The sequence below is a fragment of the Leucoraja erinacea genome, chromosome 8, assembly GCF_028641065.1.
Source record: "Leucoraja erinacea ecotype New England chromosome 8, Leri_hhj_1, whole genome shotgun sequence".
NCBI lineage: Eukaryota > Metazoa > Chordata > Chondrichthyes > Rajiformes > Rajidae > Leucoraja > Leucoraja erinaceus.
Window position 1 is genome coordinate 70337536 of NC_073384.1, and position 23229 is coordinate 70360764.

Here is a 23229-nt window from a genome sequence, read left to right on the forward strand (position 1 = left end):
CTGACCCCCCCTCTGACCCCCCCCTGACCACCCCCCCACTCACCCCCCCCTGACCAAACCCCCCCCCCTGACCCCCCCCCACTCACCCCCCCCTGACCCCCCCCACCCCCCCTCTGACCACCCCCCCCCACTCACCCCCCCTGATCACCCCCCCGACCACCACCCCCCACACTCACCCCCCCCTGACCACCCCCCCACACTCACCAACCCCCCCCCACTCACCCTCCCCCTGACCCCCCCCCCACTCCACCCCCTGACCACCCCCCACTCACTCCACCCCCTGACCCCCCCCCACAGACCCCCCTGACCCCCCCCCACTCAACCCCCCCACAGAACACCCCCCACTCAATCCCCCCTGACTAACCCCCCCCCCCCCCCCCTCACCGACCACCCCTCTCTAAACCCTTGCCTCTGACCTCTCTGCTCCACACACTGAGCCCACCCCACCTGGGCCCCGCTGCTTCCCGACTGACACCCTCCTACTGAGCCCCAACCACTGTGGGTGCCAGTCCCAGCCCAGTGCCCAGATCAGCCCCCTACCCACCCCCACTGCCTCTCCACCTGTCCCTACTCCCCACCCCATCTCCACTCCCCCCCATCTCCACTCCCACATCCCCCTTCCCCTCCCCCCCCCCCCCCCCCACCCCCCCATCCCCTCTCCCCCCCTCCACTCCCCCCTCGTCCCACTCCCCATCCCCTCTCCCCCACATCCCCTCCCCCCCCCCCATCCCCTCTCCCCCCCCATCCCCTCTCCCCCCCCATCCCCACACACTCCCCCATCCCCTCTCTCCCCCCCACATCCCCTCTCCCCCATCCCCACTCCCCCATCCCCTCCCCCCCCCATCCCCTCGCCCCCACATCCCCTCTCCCCCCACATCCCCACCCACCCCCCTCTACCCATCCCCCCTCTCCCCGTACCCACCCCCACATCCCCTCTCCCCCCCCTTACCCACCCCCACATCCCCCCCCCCCACATCCCCACATCCCCTCTCCCCCCACTCTGTACCCATCCCCTCTCCCCCCACATCCCCCCCCATCCCCTCTCCCCCACATCCCCTCTCCCCCCCATACCCACCCCCCCAGTCCCACTCCCCCCCCGTCCCCACACTCCCCCGTGCCCAGTGAGGGTGAGGGGGTGAGGGTGGGCGTGGGCACCATGCCGTGGCAGCGGCGTGTATCTGAGCCGGATGTGTCAGCAGAATGCTCGGTGAGCCTGCCGTCAGATGTGGAGTCGGGAGGTGAGCCGCGGTGGGAGTTGCGGGTACGTGCGGGAGGCTGCTGCCCCTGCCTGCCCCCCTGCCTGCGGCTGGCCTTCACGCCACCCTCCCTGGAGCTGCTGTACCAGGCGTACGTGCGCCGGCAGCGGGCGGAGGCTCAGCTGGTGCTGCTGCTGTTTGCCGGCCTCTTCCATGCCCACAGCCTGGTGTCGGCAGCTTTGTACCCATCGCCCAGGCTGCCCGGCCTGCTGGTGGCAGTGGGCGGGCTGCTGGCACAGCTCCTGCTCCTGCTACTCTACCGCCTTCACCTGCTGCCCCAGCACCTGTGGCAGTCCCTGGTGCCCTACCTGCTCTGGCTGCTCCTCACCCTGCAGCTGGTCGCCTCTCTGGGCCTGGGCTCCCCGCGCACCCTCCGCCCACCCCATACTGCTGGCTGGCTGGCCTTCTTCACCTTTGCCCTGTACCTCACCCTGCCCCTGCCCCTCGCACCCATCCTGCTGCTCAGCACCCTGACCTGTGCCCTCCACACCCTGGTGCTGGCCATCACCCTGGCACAAGAGACCCACGCCAACAATCGACCCACGCTGCCCCAACAGGTAGGTGGGCACGACTGGCGGGGGGGGGGGGGGGGTGGAGGGCAGGGGGTGGGGAAGGGCAACGGGCACCATAGGGGAGCAGGGGGCAGGTTGAGTATCCTGGGGTCAGGTGCCCTGGGACCTTATCCAACGTCCAGGTGAATCTGTGTGTAAGAACTGCAGATGCTGGATGAAATCAAAGGTAGACACAAAATCCTGGCGTAACTCAGCGGGCGAGGCAGCATCTCTGGATAGAAGGAATGGATGATGAAGGGTCTCGAGCCGAAACGTCACCCATTCCTTCTCTCCAGGGATGCTGCCTGTCCCGCTGAGTTACTCCAGCATTTTGTGTCTACCTTCCAGGTGAATCTCTTCTGCTTTCTCTCCCTTGCTGCCTCCTGCTTCCTGTTGAGTGTCGAACAGCACAACTGTGAACTCACACTGACCCCAGGCTCCTCAACAATAGTGTGTGGTCACACCCACCGGTCACGGTGGCGCAGCGGTAGAGTCGCTGCCTTCCCATCCATCCCGACTACGGGTGCTGCGTGTGCGGAGTTTGCACGTTCTCCCCGTGACCTGCGTGAGTTTTTCTCTGAGATCTTCGGTTTCCTCCCACACTCCAAAGACGTACAGGTTTGTAGGTTAATTGGCTTGGTGTAAATGCAAAAATGTCTCCAGTGGGTGTGGGATTGTGTTATTGTGCGGGGATCGCTGGTTGGCGTGGACCCGGTGGGCCGAAGGGCCTGTTTCCGTGCTGTATCTCTATACTAAACTAAACTAAACCAATGTGTTGTAGGATGCAGCATGATGTCCCAGCACTTGCACTCAATATCTCGCCCTGCGGATGCCTTCGTTACTACCCTGTCCACCTGTGTGGGAGCTATGAGCTTGCACCCTATCTGCACATCAGTGCCCCTGAGCTAGCCCACTGTTTACAGGCTATGTCTCTGTTAGCATTAGACATCATTACCCTTGTACTCGACACCTTCAATCGAGAAACCAGTCACCAAAGTATTCACTGAGGGCATCCGATTCCCAGTTAGTCGTGAGGACAGGTTGTCTACCAGGCTAGCTCAGGGAGCCAAGCAGGGAACAGGGCATTTAAAGTCGTCATTGCAATGAGCTGGGAATAATTAGTGATCTCGCACCAATCCGTTCTCCAGGGAAGAGTGAGCTGGCTTTACCTTGCACTAAACATTATTCCCTTCATCATGTATCTGTACACTGTGGACGGCTCGATTGTAATCATGTATAGTCTGCAATGGGCACTCCGCTGACTGCTTAGCACGCAACAAAAGCTTTTCACTGTACCTCGGCACACGTGACAATAAACTAAACGGAAACTCTCTCTTGAAAGCATCCAGAGAACCCGCCTCCACCGCCCTCTGAGGCAGAGAATTCCACAGACTCACAACTCTCTGGGTGAAAAAGTGTTTCCTCGTCTCCGTTCTAAATGGCTTACCCCTTATTCTTAAACTATGGCCCCTGGTTCTGGACTCCCCCAACATTGGGAATATGTTTCCTGCCTCTAGCGTGTCCAAGCCCTTAACAATCTTGTATGTTTCAATGAGATCCCCTCTCATCCTAAATTCCAGAGTGTACAAGCCCAGCTGCTCCACTCTCTCAGCATAGAAACATAGAAATAGGTGCAGGAGTAGGGTATTCGGCCCTTCGAGCCTGCACCGGCCCTTCGAGCATATGACAGTCCCGCCATCCCGGGAATTAACCTTGTAAACCTAGGCAACTGGCTTAGGAAGTAACATAACATGGTGAGAGAGAAGCCAAACGACAGTGTACATGTTGGGAGTTGTACGGCCAACTAGTGAGAATGAGTGCCCATTGCAGACGGATCCATGTGGTGAACAAGGGACGTCGGGAAGGGTGGGAGGGAAGGCTGGTGATGTGGTGAGGAAGAGAGGGGAGATGTATATAATCCAGTGAAGTAGGTGACAGAGAGGCAGGACACAGACCGAGAGCGAACTGGTCCGCAGAGTAAAGTCGGAGCAAGAAAATTGACAGGAGTGCTCTCAGGGAGAGTGGTGGGGGTAACCAGATCAGGCAGGGCTGCTCATTTGAAACTGACCATCCTGATGGTGAGATGACCCGACCTGGTACAGAATCTTGACCTGAAATGCCCACCGTCCCTCTGCCTCCACGGATGCTGCCTGTGTTCCTCCAGCACTCAGTTTGTTGCTTCAGATTGCAGCATCTGCAGCTTCCTGGGTCTGGATACCCACCAAACTCATTTCCACATACCTTGACTCCATCCTATCCCCCCTGGTTAAATCCATCCCTAACTATGTTCAAGACACCTCAGACACTCTCCGTCGTCTCCGCGCATTCCACTCTCTAGGCCCTCACCCCCTCATCTTCACCATGGACGTCCAGTCACTCTACACCTCCATCCCCCACCAGGATGGTCTCAAAGCCCTCCAGTTCTTCCTCGACCAGAGAAGCAACTTATACCCGGGGGAATTACAGACCAGTTAGTCTAACATCGGTAGTGGGGAAACTGCTAGAGTCAGTTATTAAAGATGGGATAGCAGCACATTTGGAAAGTGGTGAATTCATTGGACAAAGTCAGCATGGATTTACGAAAGGTAAATCATGTCTGACGAATCTTATAGAATTTTTCGAGGATGTAACTAGTAGCGTGGATAGGGGAGAACCAGTGGATGTGGTGTATCTGGACTTCCAGAAGGCTTTCGACAAGATCCCACATAAGAGATTAGTATACAAACTTAAAGCACACTGGGGGTTCAGTATTGATGTGGATAGAAAACTGGCTGGCAAACAGGAAGCAAAGAATAGGAGTAAACGGGTCCTTTTCACAATGGCAGGTAGTGACTAATGGGGTACCGCAAGGCTCAGTGCTGGGACCCCAGCTATTTACAATATATATTAATGATCTGGATGAGGGAATTGAAGGCAATATCTCCAAGTTTGCGGATGACACTAAGCTGGGGGGCAGTGTTAGCTGTGAGGAGGATGCTAGGAGACTGCAAGGTGACTTGGATAGGCTGGGTGAGTGGGCAAATGTTTGGCAGATGCAGTATAATGTGGATAAATGTGAGGTTATCCATTTTGGTGGCAAAAACGGGAAAGCAGACTATTATCTAAATGGTGGCCGATTGGGAAAGGGGAGATGCAGCGAGACCTGGGTGTCATGGTACACCAGTCATTGAAGGTAGGCATGCAGGTGCAGCAGGCAGTAAAGAAAGCGAATGGTATGTTAGCTTTCATTGCAAAAGGATTTGAGTATAGGAGCAGGGAGGTTCTACTGCAGTTGTACAGGGTCTGGGTGAGACCACACCTGGAGTATTGCGTACAGTTTTGGTCTCCAAATCTGAGGAAGGACATTATTGCCATAGAGGGAGTGCAGAGACGGTTCACCAGACTGCTTCCTGGGATGTCAGGACTGTCTTATGAAGAAAGACTGGATAGACTTGGTTTATACTCTCTAGAATTTAGGAGATTGAGAGGGGATCTTATAGAAACGTACAAAATTCTTAAGGGGTTGGACAGGCTAGATGCAGGAAGATTGTTCCCGATGTTGGGGAAGTCCAGGACAAGGGGTCACAGCTTAAGGATAAGGGGGAAATCCTTTAAAACCGAGATGAGAAGAACTTTTTTCACAGAGAGAGTAGTGAATCTCTGGAACTCTCTGCCACAGAGGGTAGTTGAGGACAGTTCATTGGCTATATTTAAGAGGGAGTTAGATGTGGCCCTTGTGGCTAAGGGGATCAGGGGATATGGAGAGAAGGCAGGTACGGGATACTGAGTTGGATGATCAGCCATGATCATATTGAATGGCGGTGCTGGCTCGAAGGGCCGAATGGCCTACTCCTGCACCTAATTTCTATGTTTCTATGTCCACTGACACTCCCCTCCGCCTAGTTTCTCCAGCACTTTTGTCTACCTTCGATTTTCCAGCATCTGCAGTTCCTTCCTAAACGAATAGTTTAGTTTATTGTCAGGTAGACACAAAATGATGGAGTAACTCAGTGGGTGAGGCAGCATCTCCGGAGAGAAGGAATGGGCGACGTTTCGTTACCATTAGTTTTTTGTCACCTGTACCGAGGTACAGTGAAAAGCTTCTGTTACCTGTCAGCGCAAAGACAACACATGATTACAAACTCTGCCTGATCTGGTTACCCCCACAAACGGGCCATTCATGCTGTACAGATACAGGATAAAGGGAATAATGTTTAGTACAAGATAAAGTACGATTAAAGAGTCCAGGGGTCTCCAATGAGGTAGATAGTAGTTCAGGACCGCTCTTTAGTTGGTGATAGGATGGTTCCGTTGCCTGATAACAGCTGGGAAGAAACTGTCCCTGAATCTGTAGGTGGACAAAAATGCTGGAGAAACTCAGCGGGTGAGGCAGCATCCATGGGGCGAAGGAAATAGGCAACGTTTCGGGCCGAAACCCTTCTTCAGAACTCCAGCATCTGCAGTTCCTTCTTAATCACCAGAACCTGGAGGTGTGCGTTTTCACACTTCTGTACCACTTGCCTGATGGGAGAGGGGAGAAGAGGGAGTGACTGGGGTGAGACTGGTCCTTGGTTATGCTGCTGGCCTTGCCGAGGCAGCGTGAGGTGTAGAGGGAGTGGCTGGGGTGAGACTTGGCCTTGCCAGCATAATAGAACAGAACCTTCTCTCTGACATTGGTGAACACCTGTAACACTCTGCACCTGAGGATGGTGGAGGCTGAGTCAATGGATAGATTCAAGGTGGTGATAGAGAAACATGTGCAAGATTGAGGCATGATCGCTGAGTGGCAGGAAAGGCTGGAGGGGCTGAGTGGCCTTGTCATGTGTGGGGAGGGAGACGGATGTGAGGAGGCCTCAGGGGGGTGTGGACGGGCTGAGTGGGTGGGTGAGGGGATGGCCAGTGAGGTGTAATGTGGAGGAGGACAAGTTATCCACTCTGGTGTGGAGAGTGGAGCAGCAAGTGTGCTATATGGTGTGAGATTGGGCAGTATCGGTGTCGGTGAGACCACACACGCACCACACCGCGTGCAGCCCTGTTCACCCTGCTACAGGGACGATGCCACTAAGTTGGAAAGAGTGCGGAGGAGATTCACTAGGATGTCTGAAGAATGGTCTCACCCGAAACATCACCCATTCCTTCTCTCAAGAGATGCTGCCTCTCTGTCCCGCTGAGTTACTCCAGCATTTTGCATTCAACACCAGGATGTTAGCTGGGCTTGTGGCTTGCAGGGAGAGGTTGGATAGGCTGGGACTTGTACAGTGGCATCATGATGTGCCAAACTTTGTACCTGTTCCTGACTGTCTGTTGTATAGTGTGGAGTTTGCACCAAAGATCCTATAGTGGAGCAAGATAGACCACTCCTGCTAAATGCAATGGGCTGACGTGTAGTACGCAACGGAACGGAACGTGGGACTTTTTTTCATCCATTTCAGTAACCGGACCCGACCCGACTCACCCGACCCGCAGTGTAATCAACATTGCCGGGGAACAGTTTGTGTTAATAAATGAAAATGAGGAAAATGAGGAGAAGATTTTTGCCAAAGAACTTTTATTTTTACGAGGATGTTTCCGTAACCAGCTACCGTCTCCGCACTAGTATCTTTGCCTCGCTACGGGATCTTAGGTGCGGAGACGGAAGCCGGTTACGGAAATGGGGCCGTAAATGATCCAGAACAAGGGGTCACAGTTTAAGGATAAGGGGGAAACCTTTTAGGACAGAGATGAGAAAAACATTTTTCACACAGAGAGTGGTGAACCTGTGGAATTCTCTGCCACAGAAGGTAGTTGAGGCCAGTTCATTGGCTATATTTAAGAGGGAGTTAGATGTGGCTAAAGGGATCAGGGGGTATGGAGAGAAGGCAGGTACAGGATACTGAGTTGGATGATCATATTGAATGGCGGTGCAGGCTCGAAGGGCCAAATGGCCTACTCCTGTATCTATTTTCTATGTTAAATTACCCATGAATCTGCCCATGACTACTATGCCTTTTTCATTGAGTGGGCTATCTTGCTCGCTGTAGGATCTTTGATTTGCACCTTCTCCCTGTGACCACGTGGGTTTTCTCCGGGTGCTCCGGCTCCTGCCCGCATTCCAAAGACGTGCAGGTTTGTAGGTTAATTGGCTTCTGTAAATGACCCCATAATGTGCAGGATGCGAAACTGGGATAAAATAAGAACTAGTGTACGGGTGAACGCTGGTCGGCATGGACTCGGTGGGTCAAAGGGTCCGTTTCCATGCTGTATCTGTAAACTAAACTGAAGAAAACATAGACAGCCGTATTGACGTACACGAGAACCTATTCTCTCCCTAGCTGCTCATTTACACCGAATATATCTGCAGAATCTCTTGGGATTTCCCTTCACCTTGCCTCGTATCCTGGTGCACATGCCGAATACTAAATGCTAATATGATTATACCTGTCAAAGGATATTTGGAGAGAATGAGTGCCTAGGAAGGGATCAGGCAGACGCCTCCGTTGCCATGCTGTGAGAACGGAGAGGTTGAGAAGGAGTTTCTTCCCAGAGGCCATTAGGACTGTAAACTCTGACCTCACCAGGGACTAACTTTACTGGACGATTCTAATGCTTTTTTTTTCCTTTTTCCTTTCTCCCACAATATATAATATGTAAATGAATATGTGATTCTGTTCCATTCTGTTTGTAGTTTGTTTGGGTTTTTTTTGCACAAAGTCCGCGGGCATTGCCACTTTTCATTTCACTGCACATCTCGTATGTGTATGTGACAAATAAACTTGACTTGAATCTAGGACTTAGTATGCAGGCAAATAGGGCTAAGCCAGAATGGCAGCTTGTTTGGCATGGAGGAGATGGGCTGAAGGGCCTGTTTCCGTGCTGTGCGATTGTGAGCGCTGTGTGTCACAGTGGTGGTGCGAGATTGTGGCCCTCCTGTCCTAGTGAGCATGTGTTTGATGTTGTCCTATTGCAGCTGCTGGCCAACATCTGCCTGTATGTGTGCGCCATCACCGTGGGGGTCATGTCTCACTACATGGCTGACCGCAAGCATCGCAAAGCCTTCCTGGAAGCTCGCCAGTCCCTCGAGGTCAAACTCAACCTGGAGGAGCAGAGTCAACAGCAGGTGAGGGGTGAGGGGTGGGGGGAGCGTGGGACCCTGTCCCCACCCGCGGTGAGTCGTGGAATGATACAGCGTGGAAACAGGCCCTTCAGCACAACTTGCCCACACCGCCCAACAATGTCCCATCTACCCCAGTCCCACCTGTCTGAGTTTGCTCCATATCTCTCCAAAACTGTCCTATCCATGTGTTTAAGAGGGAACTGCAGATGCTGGAGAATCGAAGGTTACACAAAAAATCTGGAGAAACTCAGCGGGTGCAGCAGCATCTATGGAGCGAAGGAAATAGGCAACGTTTCGGGCCGAAACCCTTCTTCAGACTATCCATGTACCTGTCTAAATGTTTCTTCAACGCTGGGATAGTCCCAACCTCAACTACCTTCTCTGGCAGACAGACACAAAAAGCTGGAGTAACTCAGTGGGATGGGCAGCATCTCTGGAGAGAAGGAACGGGTGCCGTTTTGGGTCGAGAGATTTCTTCAGGCCAGAGATGCTGCAGCGTTTAGTGTCGATCTTCGGTTGAAAGCGGTTCTTTCCTACACAATACTAGTTAACCGCTTGCTGTACCTTGCCAAGTGCTGCGGTACCTCAAAGCTGTTTGGCAAATGTTGTTTCAGGCTAGTGTATAGTGAGACACAGTGGTGCAGCCAGTCGGACATATTCAATGGTGCATTTATTTGTCACAAATGCAACTAAAATTAAATGCACACCCAGCCCGCTGCTGCGTCACAGCACCAGGGACCCGGACGCAACCCTGACCTCAGGTGCTGTCTGTGTGTAGTTTGCACCTTCTGCGAAACAGAGTGACGCTCTGCTCCCTCTCCGCTGCCCCGTCAAACGGTGGCTGAGGGAAGATTTGAGGCAGACGGCAGTGAATGACTGTGGTGACAGAGTGGCCTCGCGGGCCCCACTCACACATCATTTACTTGCTTCACACCAGAGACACCATTCTGCCTCATTAACGGCTGATTTGTGAAATTGTGTTGCTCTGTCAATATTCCCACTGCGCCCCTTTGTTTTGCTGCCACAGCTGTAGTCTCGGCACAGGCGGGAACGCCCGCAACACCCCGACCTCCTGCAGCCTGCGCCATGCACTGGACACTGGCTCAGACACTGGACACTGGCTCATCACAGGCACAAGCACTGGACACTGGCTCAGACACTGGACACTGGCTCATCACAGGCACAAGCACTGGACACTAGCTCAGTCTCAGACACTGACACTGGCTCAGACACTGGCACAGTCTCAGACACTGGACACTGGCTCATCACAGGCGCTGGTCACTGGCTCATCACAGACACTGGCTCAGTCTCAGACACTGGACACTGGCTCAGACACTGGACACTGGCTCATCACAGGCACAGGCATTGGACACTGGCTCAGTCTCAGACACTGGACATTGGCTCATCACAGGCACAGGCACTAGACACTGGCTCAGTCTCAGACACTGGCACAGGCTCAGACCCTGAACACTGGCTCGTCACAGCCACTGGATGCTGGCTCATCACAGGCACAGGCACTGGATACTGGCTCATCACTGGACACAGGCTCGGACACGACACTGGCTCAGACACTGGGCACTGGGTTGAGACATGGACCCCTCATCTCTCTCCCCCTCAGCACACTCCCTCTCTCTCTCCCCCTGTCACACACTCCCTCTCTCCCTCTCTCTCTCCCTCTCCGTGTGCAGGAGCGGCTGCTGCTGTCCATCTTGCCGAGGCACATAGCGGATGAGATGTTGAACGACATGAAGAAGGACAAGGAATCGAAGGAGCTGCAGCAGTTCAACACTATGTACATGTACAGACACGAGCGGGTCAGGTGGGCACTGCCAGGGTGGGGAGGGTGGGGTGAGACCAGGTCGCCCGCGTGCCCCGGGGCTGTCTCTAGTGCCCAGCTCGCGAAAACTAACTGCAAAACATATACGCCCGCGGCTGGATGATTTGGGGGGTGGGGGCCGGATCCGGCCCGTGGACCATAGGTTGCTGACCCTTGTCGGAGTGATGGGTGGGTGTGGGGAGGGGGGGTGATGGGTGGTTGTGGGTGTGAGGGGGGGTGGGTGTGTGTGGGGGGGGTGATGGGTAGGTGTGGGGAGGGGGGGGGGTGATGGGTGAGTGAGGGGGGTGTGGGGGGGGTGATGGGTGGGTGTGTGAGGGGGGGTGTGATGGGTGGGTGTGTGTGGGGGTGATGGGGTGGGGGGTGAGGGGTGAGGGGAGGGGTGATGGGTGGGTGTGTGTGTGGGGGGTGATGGGTGGTTGTGAGGGGAGGGGTGGTGGGTGGGTGTGAGGGGGGGGGGTGAGGGGGGAGGGGGGTGGAGGGGGATGGGTGGGTGTGGGGGGGTGATGGGGGGGTGAGGGGGGTGGGTGATGGGTGGGTGATGGGTGGTGTGATGGGTGGGTGTGTGGGGGGTGGGTGAGGGTGTTGTATTTCCACGGGTTGACCCTGTCCCCCCACCGCCAGCATCCTGTTTGCGGACATCGTGGGCTTCACTCAGCTGTCGTCCAGCTGCTCGGGCCCCAGCAACTGGTCAAACTGCTCAACCAGCTCTTCGCCCGGCTTCGACAGACTGGCAGACGTGAGTGAGAGGGGGGGGCAGGGCGGGGGGGGGGGGGGGGCGGAGATCTATGGGGAGGGGGAGGGATGGCACATGGACGATGGGTGTTGTGTTGTGGTGTGTCGTGCCTGTGTTGACTAGTGGTGCCACCCGCAACACAAGTAGATCCTGGGCGATTGTTGCTACTGGGGGTGGGGCCAAGATCCCTGACATGATGGAGTGTGGCTTGGCTTGGCGAGGCATGTGGGGTATGGTGTTGCGTGACGTGTCGAGGCATGACGTGGCAAGGCGTGACATATAGATGCGTGTGGACGCGTGACGTGGTGTGTGCAGGCGTGACGTGTGGAGGTCTGTGTTGACAGCTGTACCACCAGCTACGTATCAAGATCCTGGGCGACTGTTACTACTGTATCTGTGGGCTGCCCGACACCAGGGATGATCATGCTGTCTGCTCCATACACATGGGGCTGGCCATGGTAGAGGCCATCTCGTGAGTACACAACCCCCCCCCCCCCCCCTGTACCCCTACACCCTGCACCCCCACACCCCCCCCACACCCTGCACCCCCCACCCTGCACCCCCACACCCTGCACCCCCACACCCCCACACCCCCTGCACCCCACACCCCCCACACCCTGCACCCCCACACCCCCCACCCACCCTGCACCCCCACCCCCACACCCTGCACCCCCACACCCTGCACCCCCACACCCCCCACACCCTGCACCCCCACACCCTGCACCCCCACACCCACACCCTGCACCCCCACACCCTGCACCCCCACACCCTGCACCCCCACACCCCCCACCCACCCCCACACCCCCACACCCCCACCCCACACCACCCCCACACCCCACACCCCCACACCCTGCACCCCCACACCCCCCACACCCTGCACCCCCACACCCTGCACCCCCACACCCCTGCACCCCCACACCCCCACACCCTGCACCCCCCCACACTGCCTGCACCCCCCTGCACCCCCACACCCTGCACCCCCACACCCTGCACCCCACACCCTGCACCCCCACACCCTGCACCCCCACACCCTGCACCCCCACACCCCCACACCCTGCACCACCACACACACACTGCACCCCCACACCCCCCACACCCCACACCCTGCACCCACCCCCACACCCTGCACCCCCCACACCCTGCACCCCCCACACCCCCCCCCCACCCACCACCCACCCGCCCCCCCCCCCTCCCACCCCCCCCCCCCCCCCCCCCCCCCCCCCCCCCCCCCCCCCCCCCCCCCCCCCCCCCCCCCCCCCCCCCCCCCCCCCCCCCCCCCCCCCCCCCCCCCCCCCCCCCTCCCCTCCCCCCCTCCCCCCCCCCCCCCTCCCCCTCCCTCTCTCCCCCTCTCTCACTGTGTGTGTGTGTGTGTGTATCCCCAGGGTGGTGCGTGAGAAGACCTGTACGGAGGTGTCCATGCGTGTGGGCATCCACAGTGGCACAGTGCTGGGCGGGGTGCTGGGGCAGCGTAACTGGCAGTACGACGTCTGGTCCACCGACGTCACCCTGGCCAACCAGCTGGAGGCCGGCGGCATCCCGGGGTAGGCCCTTCAGCCCAGCCGTGCATGCTATCCCTCCCTCTTCAGCATACCAGGGTGCGCCACTTCTGCCCTGTCGTCCGTGCTATCCCCTTCCAGCACGACCCCGTGTACGGCACTTAAGGACATAAGGAATAGTAGAACAAGGCCATTCGGCCCATCAAGTCTACTGAGTTGGATGATCAGCCATGATCATATTGAATGGCGGTGCAGGCTCGAAGGGCTGAATGGCCTACTCCTGCACCTAATTTCTATGTTTCTATGTTTACTCCACCATTCAATCGTGGCTGATCTATTTCTCCCTCCTAACCCCATTCTCCTGCCTCCTGAGGTCCTTCTGCAGTTGTACAGGGCTCTGGTGAGACCACATCTGGAGTACTGTGTACAGTTTTGGTCTCCTAATTTGTGGAAGGACATCCTTGTGATTGAGGCTGTGCAGCGTAGGTTCACGAGATTGATCCCTGGGATGGCGGGACTGTCATATGAGGAAAGATTGAAAAGACTAGGCTTGTATTCACTGGAGTTTAGAAGGATGAGGGGTGGATCTTATAAAAACATATAAAATTATAAAAGGACTGGACAAGCTAGATGCAGGAAAAATGTTCCCAATGTTGGGTGAGTCCAGAACCAGGGGCCACAGTCTTAGAATAAAGGGGAGGCCATTTATGACTGAGGTGAGAAAAAACTTTTTCACCCAGAGAGTTGTGAATTTGTGGAATTCACAGAGGCCAGTGGAGGCCAAGTCACTGGATGGATTTAAGAGAGTTAGATAGAGCTCTAGGGGCTAATGGAGTCAAGGGATATGGGGAGAAGGCAGGCACGGGTTATTGATTGGGGCCGATCAGCCATGATCACAATGAATGGCGGTGCTGGCTCGTAGGGCCGAATGGCCTCCTCCTGCACCTATTTTCTATGTTTCTTATCATAACCCCCGACACCCGTACTAATCAAGAATCTCTGCCTTAAAAATATCCACTGACTTGGCCTCCACAACCTTTTGTGGCATAGAATTCCACAGATTCACCACCCTCTGACTAAAGAAATTCCTCCTCATCTCCTTCCTAAAGGATAGTCCTTTAATTCTGAGGCTCTGACCTGTAGTCCTAGACTCTCCCACTAGTGGAAACATCCTCTCCACATCCACTCTATCCAGGCCTTTCACTATTCTGTATGTTTCAATGAGGCCCCCCCTCATTTTTCTAAACTCCAGTGAGTACAGGCCCAGTGCCATCAAACGCTCATCATGTGCTAACCTACACATTCCTGGGATCATTCTTGTAAACCTCCTCTGGACCCTCTCCAGAGCCAGCACATCCTTCCTCAGATATGGTGCCCAAAATTGCTCACAATATTCCAAATGTGGCCTGCCCAGCTCCTTATAGCGCCTCAACATTACATCCCTGTTTTTGTATACAAGCCCTCTTGAAATAAATGCTAGCATTGAGTTTGCTTTCTTTACTACCAATTTGTTTTGTAAATTAACTTTTGGGGAATCCTGCACCAGCAATCCCAAGTCTCTTTGCACCTCCGATTCTTGGATTCTCTCCCATTTAGAAAATAATCTACGCCTTTATTCCTACTACCAAAATGCATGACTCCACACTTTGCTACACTATATTCCATCTGCCACTTCTCTGCTCACTCTCCCAACCTGTCCAAGTCCTTCTGCAGAGTCCCTGCTTTCTCTACACTACTTGCCCCTCCACCTATTTTCGTATCATCCGCAAACTTGGCCACAAAGCCTTCAATCCCCTCGTCCAAATCATTAATATACAACGTGAAGAGTAGTGGCCCCAGCACCGAGCCCTGCGGAACTCCGCTAGTCACTGGCAGCCAACCTGAAAAAGCCCCCTTTATTGCCACTCTTTCCTTCAGCCATCCAGAAAACCTGCTATCCATGCTAGTACCTGCCCTTTGATACCGTGGGCTCTCATCTTCCTTAGCAGCCTCACTTGTGGCACCTTATCAAAGGCCTTCTGAAAATCTAGATATACAACATCTACTGACTCTCCTTTGTCTGTCCTGCTATTTACTTCAAAGAATTCCAGCAAATTTGTCAGGCAAGATCTCCCCTTCACAAAGCCATGCTGACTTCAGCCTATTTTATCATGAACTTCGATGTACTCCGTAACCTCATTCTTTATAATGGACTCTAAAATGTTACCAACCACTGAAGTCAGACTAACCGGCCTATAGTTCCCACTATTCTGCTTTGCTCCCTTCTTGTGCAGCGGGGTAATATTGGCAATTTTCCAATGGTCTGGAACCACTCCTGTCTCTAGTGATTCTTGAAATATCACTATCAATGCGTCCACAATCTCTAAAGCCACCTCTTTCAGAACCCTAGGGTGCAGTCCATCTGGTCCAGGTGACTTATCCACCTTCAGCCCTTTCAGCTTCCCAAGCACCTTCTCCCTAGTAATAGCCACTCCACTAACGTCCACCCCCTGACTCTCTTGAATTTCAGGCACGTTGCTGGTGTCTTCCACTGTGAAGACTGATGCTAAAAAGTTATTCAACTCCTCTGCCATTTCTTTATTCCCCATTATCACTTCTCCTGCATCATTCTCCAGCGGCCCAACGTCCACTCTTGCCTCTTTCTTGCTCTTTATATAACTGAAGAAACTCTTGCTATCCTCTTTTATATTATTGGCTGGTTTACTTTCATATTTCATCTTTTCTCCCTGTATTGCCTTTTTAGTTACCTTCTGTTGTTCTTTAAAAGTTTCCCAATCCTCTGGCTTCCCACTAATCTGCTATGTTATATGTCTTCTCTTTTAGTTTTATACTGTCCTTGACTTCCCTTGTCAGCCATGGTTCCCTCTTCCTCCCCCCTAGAATCTTTCTTCGTTTTTGGACTGAAAAGATCCTGCATCTTCTGGATTATTCCCAGAAATTCCTGCCATTGCTGTTCCACCCTCATCCCTGCTAGGGTGCCTTTCCAGTCAACTTTGGCCAACTCCTCCCTCATGCTTCTGTCGTCCCCTTTGCTCAGCTGTAATACCGACACATCCGATATCACCTTCTCCCTCTCAAATTGCAGATTAAAACTGATCATATTGTGGTCGTTACCTCCTAATGGCTCCTATACCTTGAGTTCCCTCATCATATAACCATATAACAATTACAGCACGGAAACAGGCCATCTCAGCCCTTCTAGTCCATGCCGAACACTTATTCTCCCCTAGTCCCATCTACCTGCACTCAGACCATAACCCTCCATTCCTTTCCCGTCCGTATACCTATCCAATTTATTTTTAAATGATAAAACCGAACCTGCCTCCACCACTTCCACCGGAAGTTCATCCCACACAGCCACCACTCTCTGAGTAAAGAAGTTCCCCCTCATGTTACCCCTAAACTTTTGTCCCTTAATTCTCAAATCATGTCCTCTTGTTTGAATCTTCCCTACTCTCAATGGAAAAAGCTTATCCACGTCAACTCTGTCTATCCCTCTCATCATTTTAAAGACCTCTATCAAGTCCCCCCTTAACCTTCTGCGCTCCAAAGAATAAAGACCTAACTTGTTCAACCTTTCGCTGTAACTTAGGTGCTGAAACCCAGGCAACATTCTAGTAAATCTCCTCTGTACTCTCTCTATTTTGTTGACATCTTTCCTATAATTAGGCGACCAAAATTGTACACCATACTCCAGAATTCGCCTCACCAAGGCCTTGTACAATTTTAACATTACATCTCAACTTCTATATTCAATGCTCTGATTTATAATGGCTAGCACACCAAAAGCTTTCTTTACCACTCTATCTACATGAGATTCCACCTTCAGGGAACTGTGCACAGTTATTCCTAGATCCCTCTGTTCAACTGCATTCCTCAACTCACTACCATTTACCATGTACTATCCTATTTTGATTTGTGCTGCCAAGATGTAGCACCTCACACTTATCAGCATTAAACTCCATCTGCCATCTTTCAGCCCACTCTTCCAAATGGCCTAAATCTCTCTGTAGACTTTGAAAATCTACTTCATTATCCACAACACCACCTATCTCAGTATCATCTGCATACTTACTAATCCAATTTACCACACCTTCATCCAGATCATTGATGTACATGACAAACAACAGTGGACCCAACACAGATCCCTATGGCACCCCACTAGTCACCGGCCTCCAACCTGACAAACAACCATCCACCATTACTCTCTGGCATCTCCCATTCAGCCACTGTTGAATCCATCTTGCTACTCCACCATTAATACCCAACAATTGAACCTTCTTAACCAACCTTCCATGAGGGACCTTGTCAAAGGCCTTACTGAAGTCCATATAGACACCATCCACTGCTTTACCCTCATCAATTTCCTTAGTAACCTCTTCAAAAAATTCAAGAAGATTAGTCAAACATGACCTTCCAGGCATAAATCCATGTTGACTGTTCCTAATCAGACCCTGTTTATCCAGATGCTTATATATATTATCTCTAAGTATCCTTTCCATTAATTTGCCCACCACTGAAGTCAAACTAACAGGTCTATAATTGCTAGGTTTACTCTTAGAACCCTTTTTAAACAATGGAACAACATGCGCAGTACGCCAATCCACCGGCACCATTCCCGTTTCTAATGACATTTGAAATATTTCTGTTATAGCCCCTGCTATTTCTAAGCTAACTTCCCTCAATGTCCTAGGGAATATCCTGTCAGGACCTGGAGACTTATCCACTTTTATATTTCTCAAAAGTGTCAGCACTTCCTCTTCTTTGAATCTCATAGTTTCCATAGCTACTCTACTTGTTTCCCTTGCCTCACATAATTCAATATCCTTCTTCTTGGTGAATACCGAAGAAAATAAATTATTCAATATCTCCCCCATCTCTTTTGGCTCTGCAGATAGCTGTCCACTCTGACTCTCTAATGGACCAATTTTATCCCTCGTTATCCTTTTGCTATTAATATAACTGTAGAAACCCTTTGGATTTACTTTCACCTTACTTGCCAAAGCAACCTCGTATCTTCTTTTAGCTTTTCTAATTTCTTTCTTAAGATTCTTTTTACATTCTTTATACTCCTCAAGCACTTCATTTACTTCATGCTGCCTATAATTCCATCTCTTGGTGTCCAGTTCCAACCTGATTTACCCAGTCTACCTACATATTGAAATCTCCCATGACCACCGTAGCCTTGCCTTTCTTACACGCTGATGTAACTTGAATCCTATATCCTGGCTACTGTTTGGGGGCCAGTAAATAACTCCCATTAGGGTATTATTCCCCGTATAAATTTCTCAGCTCTATCCACAATGACTCTTCAACTTCTGATCCCATGTCACCCCTCACTAAGGACTAAATTTAATTCCTTACTAACAGAGCTACCCCACCCCCTCTGCCCACCTCTGTCTTTCCAATAGGACGTATAACCTTGAAGATTCAGCTCCCAGCTCTGATCCTCTTGCAGCCACGTCTCTGTAATTCCCACAACATCACACCTACCAATGTCTAACTGTGCCACAAGCTCATCCACCATGTTCCTTATACAGCGTGCATTCAAATACAACACCTTTAATTTGGTATTCACCTCCCCTCTCACTCCTGCCCTGATTTTACCCGACTTCACTCTCTCACCTCTTCTTAAACTTCCTGCCCATTAATTGTGGAGTCATACTTCCTGTACTCTCTTTCCCTTTTACTCCACCGTTACACTTCCAATATGTTGCCCCAGCCCCCACTGTTTAGTTTCAAGCTCTATCTACGGCCCTGGTTATAGGCTTTGCCAGGAGTCTGGTCCCAGTCGGCTTCAAGTGGAGTCCGTCCCATCAGAACAGTTCTCTCCTTCCCTAACACTGGTGCCGATGTCCCACAAGCTCAACCCCACTTCTCCCACACCAGTCTTTGAGCCACATGCTCAACGCTCTAACCCTCTCAACCCTTCGCCAATTTGCACACGGCTCAGCTAGCAATCCAGAGATTATTACCTTCTGGGTTCTGCTTATCATTTGGTGCCGAGCTGCTCAAATTCCTTTCGCAGAACCTCTTCCCTCGTTCTACCGACTGACTGGACCTCATTGGTACCCACGTGGACCACCGCAACCCGATCTTTCCTCTCCCACTCCACGTTCCTCTGCTGGTCAAACGAGATGTCCTGAACCAGGGTACCAGCCCATCTGTCTATGCTATCCCCTCTCCGGTGAGACCACGTGTTCGGCCCTTCAGCCCATACGTCTGTGCTATCCCCTCACCGGTGAGACCACGGGTACGGCCCTTCATCCCATACGTCTGTGCTATCCCCTCTCCAGTGAGACCACGGGTACGGCCCTTCAGCCCAGCCATCCATGCTATCCGTCCCAGCGCACCAACTGGTCCTCCAGTGTACACGCAGGTATTCTCTCCCCAGGGTGGGGGGGCGAGCGTGTTGGTGTTCTCTCACCCTGGCTGTCTGACCCTGTGTTCTCTTCCCCCCTCCCCCAGCCGGGTCCACATCTCCCAAAGCACACGAGACTGCCTGCACGGGGAGTTTGAGCTGGAGCCAGGAGAGGGGGGGCAGAGGAACGACTTGCTCAGGGACAAGGGCATCCAGACCTACCTGGTGGTGGTGCCCAAAGACAGGCCGCTTCCAGGGGGCATCAACGGTGTGGTTAGTACCCCCCCCCCCCCCCCCGCACCCCACTCCCCTACACACCCCCCTCTACACTCCCCTGCCCCTCCCCCCTGCACCCCTATCCCCCACCCCCACCCCCCCCCCGCACCCCACTCCCCTACACACCCCCCACCCCCTCCCCCCGCACCCCACTCCCCTACACCCCCCCTCTACACTCCCCTGCCCCTCCCCCCTGCACCCCTATCCCCACACACACCCTACCCCCTCCCCCCCCGCACCCCACTCCCCTACACCCCCTCTACACTCCCCACCCCCCCTCCCCTGCCCCTCCCCCCTGCACCCCTATCCCCACACACCAACCCACCCCCTCCCCCCCGCACCCCACTCCCCTACACCCCCTCCTCTACACTCCCCTGCCCCTCCCCCCTGCACCCCTATCCCCCACCCCCTCCCCTGCCCCTCCCCCTCTGCACCCCACTCCCCAACACCCCCTCCTCTACACTCCCCTACCCCTCGCCTCCCTGCACCCCTATCCCCCCACCCCCTCCCCTGCAACTCCCCCCCCCACACACCCCACTCCCCTACATCCCCCTCCACTCTCCCCTACACCCCCCCCCGCACCCGTCTCCCCCACACCCCTGCCCCTCCCCCCCCTGCACCCCACTGCCCTACTTCCCCCCCCATTCTCCCCTGCCCATCCACCCTTACCCCCTTCCCCCTGGTGATAGCCTGAGATGGCATCAATGGAGTGGTGTGTCCCCTCACCCTGCCCCCTTCTTCCCCAATCCCCCCTCTCCCTCACCCCTTCTCTCTCCCTTCCTCTCTCCCCCACTTTCCAATCTCCCCCCACTCTCCATTCCTCTCCCCCCCCCCTCTCACCCCCCACTCTCCATTCCTCTCACCCCCCCTCTCACACCCTCGCCCCCCCTCTCTCTCTTCCCTGTCCAGAGTAACCCACCAGCCTTCTCTCCATCAGAGACTCTCGCTATCATCGTCCAATGGCCGGTCGCCCCCGTTGATCAACACCAGTGATGGTGAGGGCAGTGTTCACCCTGCGGCTGCCGATGGGCTCGACACACAGGTCAGTCAGTGTGTGTGTGTGTGTGTGTGTGTGTGGGTCAGTGTGTGTGTGGGTCAGTGTGTGTGTGGGTCAGTGTGTGTGTGGGTCAGTGTGTGTGTGGGGTCAGTGTGTGTGTGGGTCAGTGTGTGTGTGGGTCAGTGTGTGTGTGGGTCAGTGTGTGTGGGTCAGTGTGTGTGGGTCAGTGTGTGTGTGTCAGTGGTGTGTGGGTCATGTGTGTGTGTGGGGTCAGTGTGTGTGTGGGTCAGTGTGTGTGCGGGGCTGTGTGTGTGAGGGGCTGTAACTTTGTGAGGGTCAATGTTTGTGAGGGTCAATGTTTGTGTGGGTCAGTGTGTGTGTGGATCAGTGTGTGTGTGGATCAGTGTGTGTGGGTCAGTGTGTGTGTGGGTCAGTGTGTGTGGGTCAGTGTGTGTGTGTCAGTGGTCAGTGTGTGTGTGGGTCAGTGTGTGTGGGTCAGTGTGTGTGTGGGTCAGTGTGTGTGTGTGTGTGTGTGTGTGTGTGGGTCAGTGTGTGTGTGTGTGTCAGTGTGTGTGTGGGTCAGTGTGTGTGTGTGTGTGTGGGTCAGTGTGTGTGTCAATGTGTGGGTCAGTGTGTGTGTGGTCGGTGTGTGTGTGTGTGTGTGTGTGGGTCAGTGTGTGTGCCGGTCTGTGTATGAGTTGGTGTGTGTGTGTGTGTCAGTGTGTGTGGGTGAGTGTGTGTGTGTGGGTCCAACCTGCCCACACCGGTCAACATGCCGGATCTGCACTGGTCCCACCTGCCTGCATTTTGTCTAAATGTGTGTGTCAGTGTGTGTGTGTCAGTGTGTGTGTGGGTGTCAGTGTGTGGGTGTGTGTGTGTGTGTCAGTGTATGTGTGTGTCAGTGTGTGTGTGTCAGTGTGTATGTGTGGGTCAGTGTGTGTGTGTGCGTGCGCGTGGGCCTGTGTGGTCAGTGTGTGTGTGGGTCAGTGTGTGTGTGTCCGTGTGTGTGGGTCAGTGTGTGTGGGGTCAGTGTGTGGGTCTGTGTGTGTGTGGGTCAGTGTGTGTGTGGGTCAGTGTGTGTGGGTCAGTGTGTGTGGGTCAGTGTGTGTGTGGGTCAGTGTGTGTGTGGGTCAGTGTGTGTGTGGGTCAGTGTGCGTTGGACCTGGTCACAGAGATGACCACATTGTCTATCTAAGAGGCCCCACACTCCCTCCCTCTCTAATTACCCTCTATCCCTGAATGTACATTGAATCCCTTAATAGTATCTGCCAGAGCTACCTCCTGCCCCCTGTTCACCCTCGATACTTCCTTCTTAAGACTGCTCGTCAGTTCCCAAACCTCCCCCAGGGATACACCTGTACCCCGTTGTCTGTACCTTTCATTTAGTTTAGAGATACAGTGGGGAAACAGGCCCACCGTGTCCGCGCCGACCAGCGATCCCCGCACATTAACACTATCCCACACCCATTAGGGACAATTTTACATTTACACCAAGCCAATTAACCTACAAACCTGTACGTCTTTGGAGTGTGGGAAGACCTCGGAGAAAACCCACGCAGGTCACGGGGAGAACGTACAAACTCCGTACAGACAGCACTCGTAGTCGGGATCGAACCAGGGTCTCTGGCGCCGTATCGGCTGAAAGGCAGCAACTCTACCGCTGTACGCGCCACCGTGACTGCCCAGGCCTGACCTGTCTCATGCCTCCTTCTTCCTCAATGTCTCTGGTCATCTCAGCTTCCTGACTCCCACCTGCCTTGCCCATCGCTCTAACAGGTACATACATGCCTGTCCTGAACTCCGACCTGTCCTCACACCTTTTAAAGCATCCCACTCTCAAATGCTCCTTTGACAACAATCTACCTGAGCGAGTTCCTGTCCCAATACCATCAATGTTGACCTTGCCTCAACTCACAATTGTATCTGGTGGCCCCTTCCTGCTCAGTCCCCGTCTCCATTGGGGAAGTGAAAGTCCCCGACTGTGCCAGTCTCACCAGTCCAGCAGCTTCCTGCAACCCAGTGACTATATGGGGGTGTGTAGTGCACCCCCAACAAGGTGATCACCCCCTATTTATTTCTCACCTCCACCCATACAGCCTCACTGGACAAACCACCAGTAACATCATCTCACACTACAGCGTGACATCCTGCTTCATCAATGATGGAACCCCCCCGCCCCTCCTCATTTACCCCCACCTCAATGTCTCCTGTACTATCTGCACCCTAGAACAGCAAGATGCCTCTCCTCTCCCTCTTCCTCTCTCTCACTCTCCCTCTCCTCCTCTCTGTCTCTCTCCCTCTCACCCTCCTCCATCTCCCCCTCCCTCTGCCACACCCTTCCCCCCCTCCCTCTCCCTCTTCCCCCCCTCCCCTCTTCATTTCTTCCTCCCACCCCCCCCTCCTTCTCCCTCCCGCCCTCCCCTCCCTCTCCCTCTCCCCTTACCCTCCCCTCCTACCCCCCTTCTTTCCCCTCCTTACCTTTCCCCCTCTCTCCCCCCTCTCCCCATTTTCCCCTCTCCCTCCCCCTCTCCCTCTCCCCTCGCCCTCTCTCTTCACCCCCTCTCCCTCCCTCTCCCTCTCCCTCTCTCCCCTCCCCCCAGGTGGTGAACCCGTCGTTCCCCAACCCCGGCGTCGGTTGCGTCTACGTGAC

The 23229-nt window shown here is 54.1% G+C and overlaps 1 protein-coding gene across 1 annotated transcript in view; it reads left to right on the forward strand.

Annotated features, from left to right (window-relative positions):
- Positions 1-1081: 1081 nt before the first annotated feature.
- The window catches only part of LOC129699833 (adenylate cyclase type 3-like), a 22235-nt gene continuing 87 nt past the window's right edge, over positions 1082-23229 (forward strand). Inside the window, 12 exon segments of the mRNA XM_055639959.1 lie at positions 1082-1813; positions 8733-8882; positions 10568-10698; positions 11338-11392; positions 11395-11433; positions 11435-11452; positions 11794-11921; positions 12832-12990; positions 19414-19579; positions 20520-20624; positions 23180-23204; positions 23207-23229. The exon segment at positions 23207-23229 is cut by the window's right edge and continues 87 nt beyond it. Coding sequence (XP_055495934.1) covers positions 1157-1813; positions 8733-8882; positions 10568-10698; positions 11338-11392; positions 11395-11433; positions 11435-11452; positions 11794-11921; positions 12832-12990; positions 19414-19579; positions 20520-20624; positions 23180-23204; positions 23207-23229 — 1656 coding nt within the window. The 5' untranslated portion in view covers positions 1082-1156.